A 22,308-nucleotide genomic window follows, 5' to 3' on the forward strand; every position below is an offset into this window, starting at 1 on the left:
ATCAGTACTGCCTGGTGCCGCCGCGTATGTGTGAGGGCACATATACACGATACACACCTGTAACACTGATTACACAGGGTGCTGGCAGCACGGCACCGCCATTTACATTTTAAAAATATTTTGATGTTCATATTTTGTAATAAAGTGAGAAAAACATCCTGATACTACAGGGTCAACAAGAGAAGACATGCCGGCACCAGGGCCCCTCCTCGGTCCCCCCTCTCCAGGCGCTCCTTGGTCTCGTCCACGCTGACTTTACCTTGCGCCTCATTATCAGACTCGTTCATTGCCGTCTGCATGAGGTTACTTTGACAGGTGGCCGTACGCGCAGTATCGTAGGCTGCCGCTAGGTGACACTGTTGTGTGTGAGCGCACATTGCCGCTCTACTCTACCAGCGCTCGTCTCTGTGCTCCCCTCCGGGCCGGGCTGTTGTTTAGGTCGCTATTTGTTGTTACACCGCCCGGGGAGCGGGGATGGCGGAGGCCGAGGTGGCGGCTGCTGAAGTGGCGGCTGAGACAGGGAGGTCCGACGCCGAGGAGGCCGAGCTCCAGAGCCCCGGCTGGTGCGAGTCCCAGTTACGTTCATATCAGTTTCTAACCCGTCAGATCCCACGAATGCACCATGCCGATCCCAGGGCGGAAGAACTCCTCGACAACGAGGTGAGATGTGGCTGTGCCGGTCACGTACGGCGTCTATAGTGACTGCCCATTGATGGGATGACAGAAGGGTGGTGGTGTGAGGTATGGGGGGCCTGGTGTGGGGGTACACCTCAGATGTGGGGCGGGGGGTGCACGCCAGGTGTGGGGGCAGGGAAGGGTGTGTGGGGGGGCTGCGCCATGTGTGGTGGTGTCATGCGTGGAGAGGGGCCGTGCCATCTATGGCTGTGTCAGGTGTGGAGGGGGGGGGTCACGCCGTAGTGGTGGTGTAAGGTGTGTGTGTGTGGCCGCTCCATGTGTGGCGGTGTCAGGCGTGGAGAGAGGGGGGGGGGGGGTCATGCCGTGTGTGGCGGTGTAAGGTGTGTGTGGGGGGGGGTGTCACGCCGTGTGTGGCGGTGTAAGGTGTGGGGGGGGGGGGTGTCACGCCGTGTGTGGCGGTGTAAGGCGTGGGGGAGGGCGCTTCGGGTGTGGTAGTGTAAGGTGTGTGGGTGCCGCTCCATGTGTGGCGGTGCCAGGTGTGGAGAAGGGGGCTTCGCCATGTATGGCGGTGTAAGGCGTGGGGGGGCGCTCCGGGTGTGGCGAGAGCCAGTTGTGGGGCAGGTGGACACTGGCACATCAGGGTCACCCAGATACTCATTCATTCTAAACTAGAAGTGAACGATAACGTGAGCGGGACATGACTTGGCCCAAATGACCATTTAGCTTTCTGTTCCTGACCCATCAGTCTGGCAGAGCGCCAAGATTGGGGTATGTGCAGATGATCCGTAAACGCTGCGGGTTGGACGCTGTGTACTTGTGCAGCGTCCAGATGTTACAGCACAGTGGATGGGATTTCAGGAAGTGCCATGCCCTTTATGCACCCAGAGATACCTGCGGAGACTGACATGTGGCCCGTCCCTCCAGACCGCAGCATGTCTATTTCTTAAATTTCCCCCACAGAATGTCTTGGACGCATTCAATAAACAGCAGCGCTATGGACACAGTGAACGTGTGCTGCATCTAAAGCGCTGCCAGTTAAGGCCCCGTCTCACATAGCGAGATCGCTAGCGAGATCGCTGCTGAGTCACAAGTTTTGTGACGCAACAGCGACCTCCATAGCGATCTCGCTATGTGTGACACGTACCAGCGATCAGGCCCCTGCTGCGAGATCGCTGGTCGTGTCGGAATGGCCTGGACCTTTTTTTGGTCGTTGAGGCCCCGCTGACATCGCTGAATCGGTGTGTGTGACACCGATCCAGCGATGTCTTCACTGGATCGCTTAGTGAGACGGGGCCTCTAATCTCATTACTGTCCCACTTTTGTCCAGGGTCAGGGCTTAAGGCCCCGTCTCACTAAGCGATTTACCAACGATCACGACCAGCGATATGACCTGGCCGTGATCGTTGGTAAGTCGCTGTGTGGTCGCTGGAGAGCTGTCACACAGACAGCTCTCTCCAGCGACCAACGATCAGGGGAACGACTTTGGCATCGTTGAAACTGTCTTCAACGATGCCGAAGTCCCCCTGCAGCACCCGGGTAACCAGCGTAAACATCGGGTTACTAAGCGCAGGGCCGCGCTTAGTAACCCGATGTTTACCCTGGTTACCAGCGTAAATGTAAAAAAAAACAAACAGTACATACTCGCCTTTCGGTGTCCAGGTCCCTTGCCGTCTACTTCCTGCTCTGACTGAGATCCGGCCGTACAGCGAGAGCAGAGCGCAGCGGTGACGTCACTGCTGTGCTCTCACTTCTCACTGTACGGCCGGCAGTCAGTGAGAGCAGGAAGCAGACGGCAAGGGACCTGGACACCGAAAGGCGAGTATGTACTGTTTGTTTTTTATTACATTTACGCTGGTAACCAGGGTAAACATCGGGTTACTAAGCGCGGCCCTGCGCTTAGTAACCCGATGTTTACCCTGGTTACCAGTGAAGACATCGCTGGATCGGTGTCACACACACCGATTCAGCGATGTCAGCGGGGCCTCAACGACCAAAAAAAGGTCCAGGCCATTCCGACACGACCAGCGATCTCGCAGCAGGGGCCTGATCGCTGGTACGTGTCACACATAGCGAGATCGCTATGGAGGTCGCTGTTGCGTCACAAAACTTGTGACTCAGCAGCGATCTCGCTAGCGATCTCGCTATGTGAGACGGGGCCTTTAGATAAGGGCTGAGTTTTCACCATTTTTTTTTTTTCAGACTTTACAGGTTTCTGAAAACTGCAGCACAAATTAATTTTTTTTACAAGTGTCTCGCTTTCTCTAACCATCCATCCATGTTTGGTATTTCCATAATCGTATCGACCAGGAGAATCCTAGTGCCTGGACATTTTCCTTAGTGAGCGCCGTAAAACCAAATAATGGTAGAACAGCAGTGTTTTTAAACATTTTTCTGCATGGGATTTTTTTCGTCTCCCTATTTTTAGTACATTACATAACATTTAAAATTGCAACTCTTCCTGCAAAAAAAAAAAGGTTATATCAGTGAGAGAATAAAAACTATTTTCCCAAAGGTCACTTGGATAAAGCGAAATGCCATGGCAGCTTTGATGCCACTTCTCCTTTGTGCTAGTAATGCCCCTCAAAACATAATGCAAGGCCCTGTGCTAGGTGTATCAGTTTTAAGTGCTCCATTAAAATCTTTTTTTCTACTGATTGCAAAAGTTTTCCTTTTTTTTTTTTTTTTTTTTTGTGCCACTTCCGCCTACTCAGTTGTTTCAACATAGCGCTCATGACGTCTTTTGCATAGGACTTAGGCTAGTTTCACACATCAGGTTTTCGCTGTCAGGCTCAATCCGGCTAAACTTCAAATAACCGGATCCGGCGAATTTTGCCCCCCGGTTCGTTTTTTTTCCCCATAGACTTGTATTAGTGCCGATGACCTTGCGTTTCGTTTGGTTTTCGCCAGATCCGGCAAATCTGCCGTTTCCGGATAAAACGTCCATAGCAACGTTTTTTTGTCTCCGGCGAAAAGGCTGGAAGTGCCGGATCCGGCGCTTCCGGCTGTTTGCTAGAATGGAAGCCTATGGGAGCCGGAAGGTACCGGATCCGGAAAATGACGTATTCCGGCAACGGATTCTTTTTTTTTTTTTTTTTTTTTTTTTAAACTGAGTATGCTCCAAATTTTTTTTTTTTAGCCAATTATCTGGATATGCTAGTCGGATCCGTTGGGGGGGGGGGGGGGAAGATCAGTCACATGAGTTTTTTTACAATCTGCGCCGGATCCGTTTTTTCCAACATTCGCTGGATTGTGCCTGATGCAAAAACCCTGATGTATCAAAGTAGCCTAATTGAGTCAGTGTGGTGCCCTGTATGCCCATCGTGGTCAGGTGACTGGGTCTATACAGATGAAAGATCAATGTGCATGCTGCTGAGTCTAAAAGAAAAAAAAAAAAAAGATCACTGCCATCAATGAAGGTAATATTGGCTTTAATTCCTCATTGCTGGTTCTTGTGTTTTTTTTTGTGGTTTTTTTTAATATATTTTTTTCCTTCTCTCTAGAGTAACTTGCGCTTTTTTGTGGCTTCACTACCAGCGCCTTATTGTCTTGTAGTTGGCTTCCAAACTCTTGCTTTTTCCAGTCGCTTTACCTGCCTTCAGCTGCACCGACATCAGAATGTGCTCATATGGAGTACAGATTGCAGTAATAGGTCATCACCTCTGTCCTCCTCCTGAGGTTGCTATTATCAGAACAATCTCCTGCAGAAGCTAACCTCCAGAGTGAGTTGGATGCTGGTGCTAACCTTTTCACTGCCATCATCTGTACTCCAAGTGAGTACGTTCTAATATCAATGCAGCTGAAGGCTGGGAAGATAAACTGGGGAAAAGCCGGGGTTTGGAAGTTAACTTCATACAATTTTTTTTTAAGCGGAATGAAAACAGATTCTTTTAAAGGGAATCTGTCACCACATTTGACCATCTAAACTATTAATACAGGCACAGGTTGTAGAATGCTTTAAAAAGTCCCACCTGTACGCCTCATATCAGATACCTTGTTTCTGGGAAATTATCTTGTATCACTTTATGCCCCGGGAGACGTATTGCTAACACCACAGGAATGGTATAACCTTTATTATTTTATGAGGGGTATGAGAAGTTGTCCAAGTAGTGGACAACTTCTTTTAAATTTGTCTTCTTGCAATCACATTTTTTTGCTTCTCTCAGCTCTGCTGTATTGCAACAATATTGCACCCTGTCTGCCCATGAGATGGAGGTTGAAGCTGAGAGGAGCATGCAGATGTGTCAGGTATAATCAGAGACAGAGGTGTATCTAGGTTTTCCAGCACCTGAGAAAGAATTCAGTTTGGCATACCCCGCCCCATCCCACATAAGTGATTTGCACACTTGCAGTCATGTGCCGACGATCTGCTCTTCCTAATTCTATCAGTATGAAAAACTGAGAGAAGCAGGAAGAAAAGCTAGGTGTCTCATGACTAGAGATGGATGGACCCTTGGATGTCTGGGTACCAGAACAGTACCCGAACCCAAACCCAAACCCAGTTCACTTGAATGGGGGGCCCAAACATCCAGTGTTTACCATGCTGTCATGTGCATGGCAGCTCTGCAAACACCGCTTCTGACCGGCGGTAAAATCACTACTGCCGGTCAGACAGCCGCATGTCCCACGCTGTCAGATGACAGCATGAGTGTGCAAAAGTGATCGAAGGTAAAAAGTTTACTTCCAGTCACTGGCGTTGGCTGATAGGACTACTGCTCCCATGAGCTGCTGCCGCTAATAACAGTGAGAGCAGGTGGCGGCTGATGGGCTGCACACTGAATAAATAATAAAAATGGCATGGATTACCCTGTATTTTTTATAACCAACCAGGCAAAACTGACAGCTGGGAGCTGCAATCCTCAGCTGTCAGCTTTAGCAAGGTTGGTTATCGAGAATAGAGGGGGTCTCCACTCTTTTTTTTATTTTATTTATTTAAATAAAAAAAAAAAAAGTGGTTTCCCTCCCATTCTTGACAACCAGCCTTGCTAAAGCAGACAGCTGGAGGCTGGTATTTTCAGGCTGGTAATGGTCCATGGGTATTGGGAGCCCCCCCCAGCATAAAATTAGCTGCCTATTCTGGCGCTTTGTCTGGCTCTTCCCACTTGCCCTGCAGCTATTCCAATTGAGGTTTATATATGTGGGGTTGATATCCTCTTTGTATTGTGTGGTGACATCAAGCGCATGGCTTAGTAATGGAGAGGTGTCTAGAAGACACTTATCCATTACTAATCCTATTGTTATATTGTAAATAAACATATAGCAAGAATAAAGTGTTTTATTTGAAACAAAATCAAAACACACTTTTCTTTTTTTTTTTATTTAAAAATAAGATATACTCGCCTAATGCCAATTCCATTGAATCCCTCGTCTCCTGTAATAAAATTAAAAAAACCAAAAAAAAAACAATATCCCTTATCTGTCCGACGCCGTAATCCATGTCTGGGGATAAATAGTTTTCAACCTGGACGATGCCCAGATGCGACCGTCCAGGCTGAGCACCACTGAGGAATTACACTGAGGAAGCTACAGTGCTTCATTTTATAATTAGTTTGTCCACTACTTTTATATTGATGCCCTATCCTTATGTAAAGGTAGTGGACAACATTTTTAAAGGGCTTTTCCAGGTTTGAGATGGACTGCAGCCTTCTGAATTCTCACAGTCAAGCACTTCGCACTTTTAGGATTCTCTGGCCAATGGCAAGAGTGGACTGTCATGTGAGGACAACTATGCGATGTGAATACTTCTGGCCACATTCCGACTAGACTTGTCATGCCTCACTCCATTCATTTTTAAATAACACCATGCATATCATGTCTGCACGTGACCTCTTGTATGCAAATCGCATACTTGTGTTTTCGTGACCCCGCATTCACTGTAGACACCAGAGAATCCTGACGGCAATGAGTGCTGTGAGAATTCAGACGATCGCAGTCACATAGGATGTCCGCAGTCACATCAAAAACTTGAACAACCCCTTTATTGATCCTAACATAAATAAAAACATAGTAACCCTTAGCTTGTCAGACAGCACAAAACTTTGTGATACATGGCTATGTTAATAATCTTACAAGTTATGGATTGTTAAAGGGAACCTGTCACCCCCAAAATCTAAGGTGAGCTAAGCCCACCGGCATCAGGGGCTTATCTACAGCATTCTGTAATGCTTTATACAAGCCCCCGATTTATCTTGAAAGACACTCACCCAGGGGCAGTCCCGCTGCGGTCCGGGTCCGATAGGCGTCGCTTTCCGGGGCCTCCCATTTTCTTACGATGACGTCCTCTTCTTGTCTTCATGCTGCGGCTCCTGCGCAGGTGTACTGATTTGCCCTGTTGAGGGCAGAGCAAAGTACTGCAGTGTGCAGGCGCTGGGCCTCTCTGACCTCTCCCTGCGCACCGCAGTACTTTGCTCTGCCCTCAACCGGGAAGACAAAGTACTCCTGCGCCGGAGCCGCAGCGTGAAGACAAGAAGAGGACGTGATCGTAAGAAGATGGGAGGCACTGGACCGGACCGCAGCGGGACTGTCCCTGGGTGAGTATAATCTAACCTCTTTTTCTTATCTGTCAGGTTACATCGGGGGCTTATCTACAGCATTACAGAATGCTGTAGATAAGCCCCTGATGCCGGTGGGCTTAGCTCGCCTTTGATTTTGGGGGTGACATGTTCCCTTTTAAATGTGTACCGGATCAGAACCTATAACAGCAGCATAATCCATCACCAAAACCACCAGCAGTACAGAAATTCATCATCCGAACCACCAGCAGTACAAAAATACATCCGTATAACACTCATCAATACAGGAATACATAAATTCTAATGTCAGGTCAGACCCATATACAGTACATTAGGATCGAATGATCCTACAATTTCCAGTGTCATTAATAACGGTGAGGAGGTACTGGGATTTGTTGCTACTGGTGAGTACTGATGAGAATGTCCGTATCGCAAACATTTTTTACATCCAGGTACCTTTATAGATGACGTTGTCTCTGATTGGAGTCATTCTTTCTTTTCTTGTCTTGATGCTATGATGAATTTTCCCAGCCACAGCTGTCTCTGCAGACTTCCATCTTCTCTGGTCTTCTGCAACACATCCCCACACGATTCCCTTAAATTTAGCAGTGTCACTATAATGCTCCTGAATAGTGATGAGCGAATATACTCGTTACTCGAGATTTCTCGAGCACGCTCAGGTGTCCTCCGAGTATTTTTTAGTGCTCGGAGATTTAGTTTTTCTTGCCACAGCTGAATGATTTACATCTGTTAGCCAGCATAAGTACATGTGGGGGTTGCCTGGTTGCTAGGGAATCCCCACATGTAATCAAGCTGGCTAAGAGATGTAAATCATTCAGCTGAGGTGAGGAAAACGAAATCTCCGAGCACTAAAAAATACTCGGAGGTCACCTGAGCGTGCTCGAGAAATCTCGTGTAACGAGTATATTCGCTCGTCACTACTCCTGAATAAAATTATCTGCCCTATACTAAGCCCCAAACAAATAACTGCCCCCCACTATATTCCCTGCAATAAATATGACCCACAAACTGTCCTTTTTACGGTACGCACCCTCCACACTGCCCCTCTTCCCCCTCCTTGGTATACTCTCTCCTCCCTCCCCACAGTACTCAGTCTCTATTCTGTGCCCGCTAACACTCTTCTCCCCTCATACTGCCATTTCACACATTTCACCCTCCGTCCCCATATTGTCTCCACTAGTGATGAGCGAGTATAATCGTTTTTTGGTTTTCCAGTGCACGCTCGGGTGGTCTCCCAAGTATTTGTGGCTGCTCAGCGATTTAGTTTTTGTTGTTGTAGCTGCATGATTTGCGGCTGCTAGACAGCTTGAACACATGTGTGGATTCACTAGCAACCAGGCAACCCCCACATGTACTCAGGCTGGCTGGAAGCCGTAAACCATGCAGCTGCGTGGACAAAAACTAAATCTCCGAGAAGTCACAAATACCACCCGAGCGTGCTCCAGAAAACCCGAACGATTATACTCGCTCATCACTAGTCTCCACACATTCCCCCCCTGCAAACCATACTGTCTTCTCGCACATTCCTCCCGACTCCCCATACTGTGTCTGCATCCATTCCATCACCCTCTCTCCCTATACTCTGTCCGCATACAATCTTCCTCTCGATCTGCTTACTGTGTCCCCACCAATTTCCCCCCACTCGCCATACTGTTTCCTCTTATGTCTTCCCTCCACTTGGGTCCTCAAATCTTATTTTGACCTCCTCCCCCACATTACAATAAAGCTTCGCTGCTTTCAGCTCTACTGGAGCACTTACCATCATCGTTGTATGCGCCGGAGAGTGATGTCAGCAGCGTGATCACATGACCTGGTGCCAGCATGTGAGGGGAGTATAAGCGTTATTATTTTATGTCGACCAAACATTTTGATCAAGAAGGGGGTTGTCTTAGTAGTGGACAACCCCTTTAGTGGTCATTTGATGTCATAAGTTACAGTTTTCACATCAGCAAGTCCCAACAATTGGAAAATATTATGCAGTGATTATATCGCGGTGTAGATGGCTAAAAGCAATATATAGTAGTAATACTGTATCTGCTTTGTCGCCATGGAATAACAAAGCACTTATTGTAGGAAGACCACACATTGCAGTGTAATCTCAGCTCTGATCCTTTTATATATGTATAGTATGTTTATCAGTGGTAAATGTATAACAGAGGAGCGGCGCTCCCAGGAGTAAGGCACCCTGCCTGCTGATCACGGGTCTAGTCTCCGGAGGGCACACTTATCAGATAAGGTGCGTTCTTGGATTCTGGTTAATGAACCACTACGTGTTCCTTTTGTTTAGCTAAGCTCCCAGGTTAATGTGGATGTGGTTAGTTACCTGATCCCAGACTGCGGCATGCGTGTTTCCATTATCATTCACAGCACATTGGTTGGTGCTTACGTGCTGCAATTCTGATGACCACACTGGTAAATAAGCCCTAGGTTTGGTCATCACTTCTATTATTAGACCTCTCTTGTGTGCCACCCTAATTTACTGTAGCATACTAATCTATTCCAGTTTCATTTAACACCTACAGTTGTGGCCAAAAGTATTGACACCCCTGCAATTCTGTCAGATAATACTCAGTTTCTTCCTGAAAATGATTGCAAACACAAATTCTTTGGTATTATCTTCATTTAATTTGTCTTAAATGAAAAAACACAAAAAGAATTGTCCTAAAGCCAAATTGGATATAATTCCACACCAAACATAAAAAAGGGGGTGGACAAAAGTATTGGCACTGTTCGAAAAATCATGTGATGCTTCTCTAATTTGTGTAATTAACAGCACCTGTAACTTACCTGTGGCACCTAACAGCACCTGTGTTGGCAATAACTAAATCACACTTGCAGCCAGTTGACATGGATTAAAGTTGACTCAACCCCTGTCCTGTGTCCTTGTGTGTACCACATTGAGCATGGAGAAAAGAAAGAAGACCAAAGAACTGTCTGAGGACTTGAGAAACCAAATTGTGAGGAAGCATGAGCAACCTCAAGGCTACAAGTCCATCTCCAAAGACCTGAATGTTCCTGTGTCTACCGTGCGCAGTGTCATCAAGAAGTTTAAAGCCCATGGCACTGTGGCTAACCTCCCTAGATGTGGACGGAAAAGAAAAATTGACGAGATTTCAACGCAAGATTGTGCTGCTGTTGGATAAAGAACCTCGACTAACATCCAAACAAGTTCAAGCTGCCCTGCAGTCCGAGGGTACAACAGTGTAAACCCGTACTATCCGTCGGCATCTGAATGAAAAGGGACTGTATGGTAGGAGACCCAGGAAGACCCCACTTCTTACCCCGAGACATAAAAAAGCCAGGCTGGAGTTTGCCAAAACTTACCTGAAAAAGCCTAAAACGTTTTGGAAGAATGTTCTCTGGTCAGATGAGACAAAAGTAGAGCTTTTTGGGCAAAGGCATCAACATAGAGTTTACAGGAGAAAAAAAGAGGCATTCAAAGAAAAGAACACTGTCCCTACAGTCAAACATGGTGGAGGTTCCCTTATGTTTTGGGGTTGCTTTGCTGCCTCTGGCACTGGACTGCTTGACCGTGTGAATGGCATTATGAGGTCTGAAGACTACCAACAAGTTTTGCAGCATAATGTAGGGCCCAGTGTGAGAAAGCTGGGTCTCCCTCAGAGGTCATGGGTTTTCCAGCAGGACAATGACCCAAAACACACTTCAAAAAGCACTAGAAAATGGTTTGAGAGAAAGCACTGGAGACTTCTAAGGTGGCCAGCAATGAGTCCAGACCTGAATCCCATAGAACACCTGTGGAGAGATCTAAAAATGGCAGTTTGGAGAAGGCACCCTTCAAATATCAGGGACCTGGAGCAGTTTGCCAAAGAAGAATGGTCTAAAATTCCAGCAGAGCATTGTAAGAAACTAAATGATGGTTACCGGAAGCGGTTGGTCGCAGTTATTTTACTAAAGGTTGTGCAACCAAGTATTAGGCTGAGGGTGCTAATACTTTTGCCTGGCCCATTTTTGGAGTTTTGTGTGAAATGATCAATGTTTTGCTTTTTGCTTCATTCTCTTTTGTGTTTTTTCATTTAAGACAAATTAAATGAAGATAATAATACCAAAGATTTTGTGATAGCAATCATTTTCAGGAAGAAACTGAGTATTATCTGACAGAATTGCAGGGGTGTCAATACTTTTGGCCACAACTGTATAGTACTGAGGAAAGTACACTGAAGATAAAGAATGCATTAAAAATAGAAGTGCAAATTGTTTTGTTTTTTTTAAATATCGATAAATAAAATGCAAAATGAACAAGAGAATTCTGAAATCATTATTTAATTTTACCCCTCCCTTTGTCTTCAGAACAGCAACAAAGCATCAATTCTTTTAGTTATGCCTGCACAGAAAATGAACTTGGCAGTGAGGGTGCTCCAAACATCTTGAAGAACTAGCCACAGATCTGTAAATCTAGGCTTGTAACAATCTTTTTGTATCTCCATGGAATCCCACACACTCGATGATGAGATCAGAGCTGTGTGGGGTCCATCTCATCATTCTCAGGATTTTTTTTTTCTAGTTTTTATTAACATTAGCTGTATGTTATAGACATTGGCCTCTAATTTATTTTACAGCAGGACAGTCAGATGCCTGATGGTATTGCACTATGTATAAGGTAGGGTTCTTGGCTGCAGTTCTTCCATGAAGACCACTTCTGGCCAGACTTCTCTGAGCAGTAAATGGTGTACCAGGATCACACCGGTTGCTGCCAGTTCTGACCTGATTGCACTGCTAGATATCTTCCTGTTTTGAAGGGAAGTAAGCATGATGTCTTATATTTGCTCCACTAAGTTTCCTTGGTCAACCACTGCTCTTCAGCCCTCAATGCTGCCCATTTCTTAGCGTCCTCAATGCTGAAAAATACAGGCAGATACTTTTCCCTCAGGGAAACTGCTTCAAATGTATTTGGCAGCAGGACAAGAACTCCAAACGTAATTAACCCCTTCATGACCTATCACGTGTGTGTACGTCTGTATGTCTGTCTGTCTATCTATCTAATTGCCTAAGGGGTACTTCTGTCTGTCTGTCACGGAAATCCCGGGTCGCTGACAGCGACAGACACAGTCCGGCCACGAATTGGCCCCTCCCTACTCCCTTCCAGTCAGCGGCCACATAGGGTTTTAGTAGTCCGTTAAACAGACTACGTTACACCGCGGTGTAACGCAGTTTAACGCTGCTATTAACCCTGTGTGACCAACTTTTTACTATTGATGCTGCAATGTTAAAAATAATAAAAAAAAATGTATTCTCACCTTCCGGCGCCTTTCCCGCTCCTCGTAACGCTCCGGTCCCAAGAATGCATTTCGGCAATGACCGGAGATGACGTAGCGGTCTCGTGAGACTGCTACATCATCACGCCGCAATGCATTCTTGGGACCAGAGCGTCGCGAGGAGCATCGCTAAACGCCTGGCCTGGATCCGGGGGCCGACGGAAGGTGAGTATATAACTTTTTTTTTTAATTTTAATTATTTTTTTAACGTGGATATGGTGCCCACATGGCTATATACTGCGTGGCCTGAGCGATATAATACTATACATATTCTAGAATACCCGATGCGTTAGAATCGGGCCACCATCTAGTGTATGCATGCATACATACATTTCATAGGTGGTGTCCCTGCATTGAGCCTGCATGTTTTCCGACACATGATATACAGGTCCTTCTCAAAAAATTAGCATATAGTGTTAAATTTCATTATTTACCATAATGTAATGATTACAATTAAACTTTCATATATTATAGATTCATTATCCACCAACTGAAATTTGTCAGGTCTTTTATTGTTTTAATACTGATGATTTTGGCATACAACTCCTGATAACCCAAAAAACCTGTCTCAATAAATTAGCATATTTCACCCGGCCAATCAAATAAAAGTGTTTTTTAATAACAACCAAAAAGCCATCAAATAATAATGTTCAGTTATGCACTCAATACTTGGTCGGGAATCCTTTGGCAGAAATGACTGCTTCAATGCGGCGTGGCATGGAGGCAATCAGCCTGTGACACTGCTGAGATGTTATGGAGGCCCAGGATGCTTCAATAGCTACCTTAAGCTCATCCAGAGTGTTGGGTCTTGCGTCTCTCAACTTTCTCTTCACAATATCCCACAGATTCTCTATGGGGTTCAGGTCAGGAGAGTTGGCAGGCCAATTGAGCACAGTAATACCATGGTCAGTAAACCATTTACCAGTGGTTTTGGCACTGTGAGCAGGTGCCAGGTCGTGCTGAAAAATGAAATCTTCATCTCCATAAAGCATTTCAGCCGATGGAAGCATGAAGTGCTCCAAAATCTCCTGATAGCTAGCTGCATTGACCCTGCCCTTGATGAAACACAGTGGACCAACACCAGCAGCTGACATGGCACCCCACACCATCACTGACTGTGGGTACTTGACACTGGACTTCAGGCATTTTGGCATTTCCTTCTCCCCAGTCTTCCTCCAGACTCTGGCACCTTGATTTCCGAATGACATGCAAAATTTGCTTTCATCAGAAAAAAGTACTTGGGACCACTTAGCAACAGTCCAGTGCTGCTTCTCTGTAGCCCAGGTCAGGCGCTTCTGCCGCTGTTTATGGTTCAAAAGTGGCTTTACCTGGGGAATGCGGCACCTGTAGCCCATTTCCTGCACACGCCTGTGCACGGTGGCTCTGGATGTTTCCACACCAGACTCAGTCCACTGCTTCCTCAGGTTCCCCAAGGTCTGGAATCGGTCCTTCTCCACAATCTTCCTCAGGGTCCGGTCACCTCTTCTCGTTGTACAGCGTTTTCTGCCACATTGTTTCCTTCCAACAGACTTACCATTGAGGTGCCTTGATACAGCACTCTGGGAACAGCCTATTTGTTGAGAAATTTCTTTCTGGGTCTTACCCTCTTGCTTGAGGGTGTCAATGATGGCCTTCTTGACATCTGTCAGGTCGCTAGTCTTACCCATGATGGGGGGTTTTGAGTAATGAACCAGGCAGGGAGTTTTTAAAAGCCTCAGGTATCTTTTGCATGTGTTTAGAGTTAATTAGTTGATTCAGAAGATTAGGGTAATAGGTCGTTTAGAGAACCTTTTCTTGATATGCTAATTTATTGAGACAGGTTTTTTGGGTTATCAGGAGTTGTATGCCAAAATCATCAGTATTAAAACAATAAAAGACCTGACAAATTTCAGTTGGTGGATAATGAATCTATAATATATGAAAGTTTAATTGTAATCATTACATTATGGTAAATAATGAAATTTAACACTATATGCTAATTTTTTGAGAAGGACCTGTATAAGTTCGTCAGTTGACATGTACCCTTAACAGCCATGGGTGGAATCATGATCCCCCCGCGGCTGTTATCATGTTAAATGCCGCTGTCAGTCTCCGACAGCGGCATTTAACATAGCCAAACCGGAAGCGTGTTATTAATCCTGCCCATTGGCACCCCTTGTGACATGATTGTGGGGTGACAATGGGTTGGCATGACAACTGCAGGGTCTGCTGGAGACCTTTGTGGTTGTCAATACCACTCTGCTATGAGCGTTGCCCAGTGGCCGGCGTTCATAGTGGATGATTTCTGATGCACATAGCAGGGCTGTAGCACAGGCGATCAGATGATCGCAGCTTCAAGTCTCCTAAGGAGACTATTGAAGCAAGTAAAAAGTATAAAAAATGTTTTTTTGCCCCATTTAAAATAAAACAATAAAAAGTACACATTTGGCATCTGAGTTCAGAAGCACCCGATCTATCAAAATATAATAAGTATACTCCTTACCGAGGGAAAAAAAAATCAAAATGGTAGAATTTTTTAATTTTTTTTTGTTCGCCGCAGCATTGCAGTAACAGGTAATAAAATGATCATATCTACCCCAAAATGGTGTCAATAAAAACATCAGCTTGGCGCACAAAAAATAAGCTTTCACCCAGACCTAGAACCCGAATAATGGAGATGCTACAAGAAAACCTATTCCTGTTTGGTGTCTGCGAAACACCAAAAATACAATTGTGGAATTACAATTTCACTGCACTTTGAACTTCTTCCCGTTTTCCAGTACACTATGTGGTAAAACCAATGGTGTCGTTCAAAAGTACAACTTGTCCCAATAAAACAAGACCTCATATGGCCATATTGACTGAAAAATAAAAAATATATAGCTCTGGGAAAAAGGGGAGCAAAAAAAGAGCAAAAGTGGAAAATCCCAAGGTCATAAAGGGGTTAAGAACTATCTTCATTGTAAAGTGAAAAGTTCTGGAAGTGATGATATGGCCCCCACAAGAGCCCTGATCTCTATCATCAAGAAGGTCTGTGATTACATAAAATGGCAAGGATTTCCAGAAGCGACATCCACAGAAGATCTATGGTTAGTATGCTCAGATTTGTGGAACAACCCTACTGAGTTACTTAAAAATTGTGCAAATGTACCTAGAAGTATGCTCTGGTGATTTGAAGGAAAAGGGAGGTCACACCAACATTTGATTGATTTGCCTTTTTCTCTTTGGTTCGTTAACTTTCTTTATCAATTAACCAAATGAAAACCGTTGAGTATTTTGTAGAAATTTCTGCATCTCTTGGCAGGAAAACGCAGCGGCAAAAATGCACAGAATTGACACGCTGTCGATTATTTTCTCCACCAAATCTGTAAGTCAAAAATAAGCAACGTGTGCATGACACTTCAGGATTCTCATGAACTTTGCTGGCATCAGGTTTTGCCACAAATCCGTGTAGAAAAAACACCAACGCACCAAATCCGCAACGTGTGTACACAGCCTAAGGCTATGTGCACACGTTCAGGATTTTTCGCGGGTTTTTTGGCCATTTTCCACAGAAAAAACGCTAAAAAAAGCTTACATAAGCATCCCATCATTTTTAATGCATTTCGCAATTTTTGTGCATATGATGCATTTTTTCCGCTAAAAAAACGTATCGCTGTAAAAACGCAGCATGTTCATTAATTTTGCCGATTTTTTTGCGTTTTTGCTGCTGTATTATTGCATTGGGGAAGCTCCGGAAAAAAACACGGTAAAAATGCAAACTGATTTCTTGCAGAGCAAGTCCGGTTTTGTTCAGGAAAATTCTGCAGAGATTCCTGAACGTGTGCACATACCCTAATGAATGCCTTCAAAAACAGAAGTGTTAGGCTATGTGCACACGTAGGAAAAGAGGTGCAGAATTTTCTGCACAAAATCCGCATCTTCTGGCAGAATCTGCAGCCGCGGTTTTTATTCGGAATTGATGAACATTTTGTGCTGATTTTCAGCGGTTTTTGCCTCTGCAGAATTTTATAACGGAGGGGTGCAGAAACGCTGCAGATCCACACAAGTGACATGCACTTCTGGAACTGTAAGCGGGATACACAAATCCCTGCAGTTCATGGTATATTGAAGAGCAGTGGGATACCTAAAATAAGCCCCTGCTGTAAACTAAGAGGTCAATAGCATTGTGTGTGTTTTTTTTTATCACATTGTGGCAGTAGAGGGATAACGAGGATAAGCCCCCCTGCACATGTGATAGCCGTCTGCTGGTCTAAAGTCACCCCAATCCGTGGTGGCAGTGGTCGGGAATCCCTGTGGATTTTCGTGACAAACTGCGGGCCACGGCTAAGGGATCGTGACAATTGGTGACAGTCACGGTGTGAATCGTGACAATTGGTGGCGCTGTAGAGTTTAAGTCCTCTTTTTCTCAGAAGAGGCAATTTGCATATTTAAATTCCCAGAGGAGCATTGTACGGCAAATAAGCCTCCTTACCTTGACAAGCCAGAGATGGTATGTCACTCTCCATAAGGAGAAACCTTACCCCTTAGACCCCAGTCCAGAGCCTCTCACCTAGCCAAATCAGTTCTCATGCTTCGCACTGACGAGGGCCAACAGCCCGAAACACCGTGTCTGCGAATTGAGATACTGATTTGGCTTTTATCCTAAGTCATATTACACGACTCGTTAAAGGGTTGATTGTGACTTGTAGGATCGCTACTTCCAATAGGTGGCGCTGTAGAGTTTAAGTCCTCTTTTTCTCAGAAGAGGCAATTTGCATATGCACTTCTTTCTACAGCAATTCCGCACTGATTTTTCCGCACCATCTGCACATCTATTTTTTATTTTTTTTGCCAGTGAATAACATTGTACTGTACATCACAGTGTGGATCTGCAGCGTTTCTGCACGGAAAAATCCGCTGCGGATCCGCAGCAAATCCACATCGTGTGCACATAGCCTTTCTGCAGTATTTTTTCCACACCTGGCTTAAAGACTTGTTGACATGTTGCAAAAAAAAATTACCGGTAAGTGTGTTACAGTACCAGCAAAATGAATGAAATCTCATGCACAGATTTGAACAGTCAAAGCTTTTTTCTTTTTTTATACTTTTGAAGCATACTAAATATGTGCACATCACCTTAAACTTTCAAAGTGCTGTGCAAATCAGATTTTAGCATCAAGAAAGGTAGAAATCCTATATAAGGCCGGTTTCACACGTCAGTGGCTCCGGTACGTGAGGTGACAGTTTCCTCACGTACCGGAGACACTGACACACGTAGACCCATAAAAATCAATGCATCTGTGCAGATGTCATTGATTTTTTGCGGACCGTGTCTCCGTGTGCCAAACACGGGGACATGTCCGTGTTCGTGGGAGCACACGTATTACACGGACCCATTAAAGTCAATGGGTCCGTGTAAAACACGGACCTCACACGGACGTTCTCCGTCTGGGGTCCGTGTGCGTGCAGGAGACGGCGCTGCAGTAAGCGCTGTCCCCCCCACATGGTGCTGAAGCTGCGATTCATAACTTCCCTGCAGCAGCGTTTGCTGCAGAGAAAATATGAATAATAGTGTTTAAAATAAAGATCTATGTGTCCGCCGCCCCCCCACCCCCTGTGCGCCCCCCCCGCTGTTCAGAAAATACCCACTCCCACGTTGGCTGTCACTCCTTCCTCTCTGCCCCGCGCCTCCTACTGTATGCGGTCACGTGGGGCCGCTCATTTACAATCATGAATAGTCGGCTCCGCCCCTATGGGAGGTGGAGCCACATATTCATGACTGTAAATGATCGGCCCCACGTGACCGCATACACTAGAAGCCGCGGCCAGACCAGGAAGCAGCGAGGGAGGCGGGTAAGTATTTTCTGAACAGCGGGGGGGCGCACAGGGGGTGGGGGGGCGCAGGATACATAGATCTTTATTTTAAACACTATTATTCATATTTTCTCTGCAGCAAACGCTGCTGCAGGGAACATATGAATCGCGGCTTCAGCACGATGCAGGGTACCACACGCTCCGTGTGGTACCCACTCGCCATACGGGCGGCACATGTGTGCCGCACGTATGGCCTACGTGAGTTCCCAGGCACACGGACACGGATAACTCCGGTACCGATTTATTCCGGTACCGGAATTATCTGGACGTGTGGGACAGCCCTAACAAAATCTGCTAAATCGTCCAGCAAATGGTGGAAAAGCAGTTCAAGAAAAAAACTGATGTTGGCAAACCAAACTGATTGAAGGTTGATTTCCATCTTCATAGACCATTATCGTTGTATAGTGCTTATAGAAATTTGCAGCCATTCTCAAGATATTACCACTTTTCTTTTGTTTACAGCTTGTTGCCTAGGAAACCAATCACTATTGCTGTTCAGCTTGTCAGCGCTGTGCTGAAGCCTGGAGGTAACAGCATCTCCAGCCATTGTCTGACTTAAAACAAGCTCAATAGAAAAGAACTTGTCAGCACTGTGCCTGCCCTGCTGTTGAGCAGCAGTCATCAGTCACCAAAGCAACAAGCTATGAATAGTGTTGAGCATTCCGATACCGCAAGTATCGGGTATCGGCCGATATTTGCTGTATCGGAATTCCGATACCGAGATCCGATACTTTTGTGGTATCGGGTATCGGTATCGAAACAACATTAATGTGTAAAAGAAAGAATTAAAATAAAAAATATTGCTATACTCACCTCTCCGACGCAGCCTGGACCTCACCGAGGGAACCGGCAGCGGTCTTTGCTTAAAATGCGCGCGTTTCCTTCCTTCCGTGACGTCACGGCTTGTGATTGGTCGCGTGCCGCCCATGTGGCCGCGACGCGACCAATCACAGCAAGCCGTGACGTAATTCTCAGGTCCTTCTAGGCATTCAGTATTTTAAAATTACGTTCCGGCTTTGTGATTGGTCGCGTCGCGGTCACATGGGCGACGCGACCAATCACAAGCCGTGACGTCACAGGAGGCAGGAAATGCGCGCATTTTTAAAATTACGTCACGGCTTGTGATTGGTCGCGTCGCCCATGTGGCCGCGACGCAACCAATCACAGCAAGCCGTGACGTAATTTCAGGTCCTTCAGGATTTTAAAATTACGTTCTGGCCTGTGATTGGTCGCGTCGCGGTCACATGGGCGACGCGACCAATCACAAGCCGTGACGTCACGGGAGGCTGGACACGCGCGCATTTTAAAATGCCGCGTATCGGCCGATACTTTCCGATACCGATACTTTCAAGTATCGGACGGTATCGCTCAACACTAGCTATGAACAAAATTGTTACTATCTCAGGAACAGATAAAAAACAATGTAATAAGCAGTAAATTTCAAAATGTTTTGTTTTTACAAGCACTATCCACAATACCTATTTATGAAGATGGGTAAAATCTAGGGAAAATAAGACTCCAAACAACTGCAAGTTCTATTTGTTTCGGTTTTTTTTGCAGTCACCAAAAACTGCTGCGGTGACGTGAATCTTTCTAATTCCGAGGATGTAAGAAGGGTTCTAATGGAGGGTCTGTAAAGGCGCACACACTGTTCCCTTCCCTAACAGAACCCAGTGCAGCTTTTCCTCTGTGGACATTACTGTACCTAGGCACTACAAACTGCTGGAGGCTGGGGTATATAAAGGATGTAGTCTGCGTACAGAAGCCATGTTTTCTGTCACGTACTTCTGTAGTTACACCAACACTTCCTCATCAGTAAGGAATGGAGTGTCGGCTGTGGTTTGGCTTATTCTGGTCATGTGTGTACAGAGCAAATCTGTATATATGTGAAGTGGATGCTGCACAATTGCGTGCTGCCACATTAGAGGAAACCACATTCTCAGTCAGAGGTTGGAAAATGTCACCTTTATATCTCTATGTGAATGTAATTACTTCACTCATGGAAGGAAACCAACATCTGTAAAGTGGGGAAACAAAATCCAAGAGCCGGTAAGGCTGCATTCACACATGGATCCGTTTACAACAGACACTTTTTTTTCTTCCATGTGTTATCCGTTTTGCATCCTTGGTTAAAAATGGGAAGGTTTCTATTTTTCACTCATGTATAAAGGATCTCCATAGACTTTAATGGCCCAGTCTGATCTTTACAACAGATGAAACCAAGGCATGCTCAGTCTCACGGACTGCACACGTGGATCTGCTAATGGACACTAAATCTTGTACATCGGTGCTGGGGGGTTTGTGTGTGTTAGCGGGCTCGGGAACTAAGCTCTCTCCAAAGTAACCCGTATGGTAAGCGCTGTACTGCGGAAAGAAAAAACTGGAAAATTGTGTTCACCACAGCTTCCATAAAAACCCCGAATTCAATAAATTGATAAAAAAAACAAAAAAAAAAAACTGTCACAGAGCTCGATCAGTGGAAGAATAAAAATATTATGGTTCTCAAAAACAAGCATCAAAACTTTTTTTTTTCACCAAAACCTCCCAAAGCAATGGCAGAAATGCATTTTTTTCCACAATTTCTTATCACTTGGATTTTTTTTTCCTGTTTTTTTTTTCAATGCATTGATAAAATAAACTTTGTCATTCAAAACTAAAACCTTGTCATGTAAAAATCAAGACCTCATACTGCTATGTAAAAAAATTGAAATAATTGTCTGCTCCCTAAGGAATTAAAACAAGTGTGTTTGGTTCCAAAAAGCTGGCTTGATTCATATATTCAATTTTTTTTTTGCCTTATTGAAATGACTTGTAACACTTTAGTTTAATAGCTAAGCCAGCCCCCTTCTATGTCTGTGCATCCACTGCGACGGAAGGGGGCTGGCTTAGTTACTGAAATGAGTGAGTTAGCTAGCCCCCTTGACTTATATCACTGCTGACACAGGAAATATTCTCATAAATTGGGCATGAGCTGGAACTGGAGACCGATGTTAATATGTAGAGTCCAGTTGCCTGTACCAACTAGCAATGTATGTGTGGGCAGCTAGAGGATGTTTCATACCATCTTTTCTTCTTTTTTTGGACTAGGAGCCGGTGGTTTTGACTGACACAGATCTTGTGCATCCAGCACTGAAATGGGACTTGGATTATCTAAAAGAAAACATTGGAAATGGGGACTTTTCTGTGTACAGTGCCAACAGCCACAAATTTCTATATTATGATGAGAAGAAAATGTCAAACTCTATGACCTTCAAGCCCAAGTCCATTAGGGAAGAGATGAAGTTTCCAGAATTTGTAGCCCAACTAAGAGACATAGAGCAAAGAGGTAGCAATGAAAGGTAAGCTGGCTCTGTTACCTGACTAAACTTGCTTCACTGATTATTTTTAGCAGTCTACCACAAAAAGCTATAGTAGTTATTTCCTTATCTAATTGTTGCGGTCTGACAATTGATGTGGTCTCCCATGAAAACTAGACCAGAACACTATTGGAATGCAACAGTCACCACTTTGGAGTGTATGGCCAAAGATTTATCCATGCTATTAGTTGTAAAGTGCCAAATGCCTAAAGTTGTCCGTACCATTAAGGTAACATCCATTAAACTCTTGGCTTGGTGACTCATGCATTGTGTTTTCCATGAGGGAGCAGAGAGTCGCTTTCAGACTCTTCTGCTAGCTGTTTGATTCCCATGAACAACAGAGTATCAGCCATTGATGTTCCAACGGCCAGATGTCTCAGCGGTCAGGGGTCCCATTACATGTTAGATAGTCGGTGGGTTTGGTCAGCTTTTGTTTAATTTGTATGAAGACCTTTGACAGGTTTCCTGGTTGGCTGTTGGCACCGTGGTTGAATACTGAGAATTGATGTGTCGTGCACAGCATTATACACTGCTCAAAAGAATTAACCCGACACTAAAATACCACATCCTAGAGATCACTGTAATATTCTAGTTGCAAATCCTTTATTCATTACATAGTTGAATGCTTTGAGAACAATAAAACATAAAAATGATCAATGTAAATCAAAATTAATATCC

General features: G+C 45.0%; 1 protein-coding gene across 1 annotated transcript in view; it reads left to right on the plus strand.

The window, feature by feature from the left end:
• The first annotated feature begins 281 nt into the window (after positions 1-281).
• The window catches only part of HIF1AN (hypoxia inducible factor 1 subunit alpha inhibitor), a 64,633-nt gene continuing 42,606 nt past the window's right edge, over positions 282-22,308 (plus strand). Inside the window, exons 1-2 of the mRNA XM_077259167.1 lie at positions 282-660; positions 21,362-21,612. Coding sequence (XP_077115282.1) covers positions 475-660; positions 21,362-21,612 — 437 coding nt within the window. The 5' untranslated portion in view covers positions 282-474. The remainder of the gene's footprint in view (positions 661-21,361; positions 21,613-22,308) is intronic.

Source organism: Ranitomeya variabilis, chromosome 4 (genome assembly GCF_051348905.1).
Source record: "Ranitomeya variabilis isolate aRanVar5 chromosome 4, aRanVar5.hap1, whole genome shotgun sequence".
Classification (NCBI taxonomy): domain Eukaryota; kingdom Metazoa; phylum Chordata; class Amphibia; order Anura; family Dendrobatidae; genus Ranitomeya; species Ranitomeya variabilis.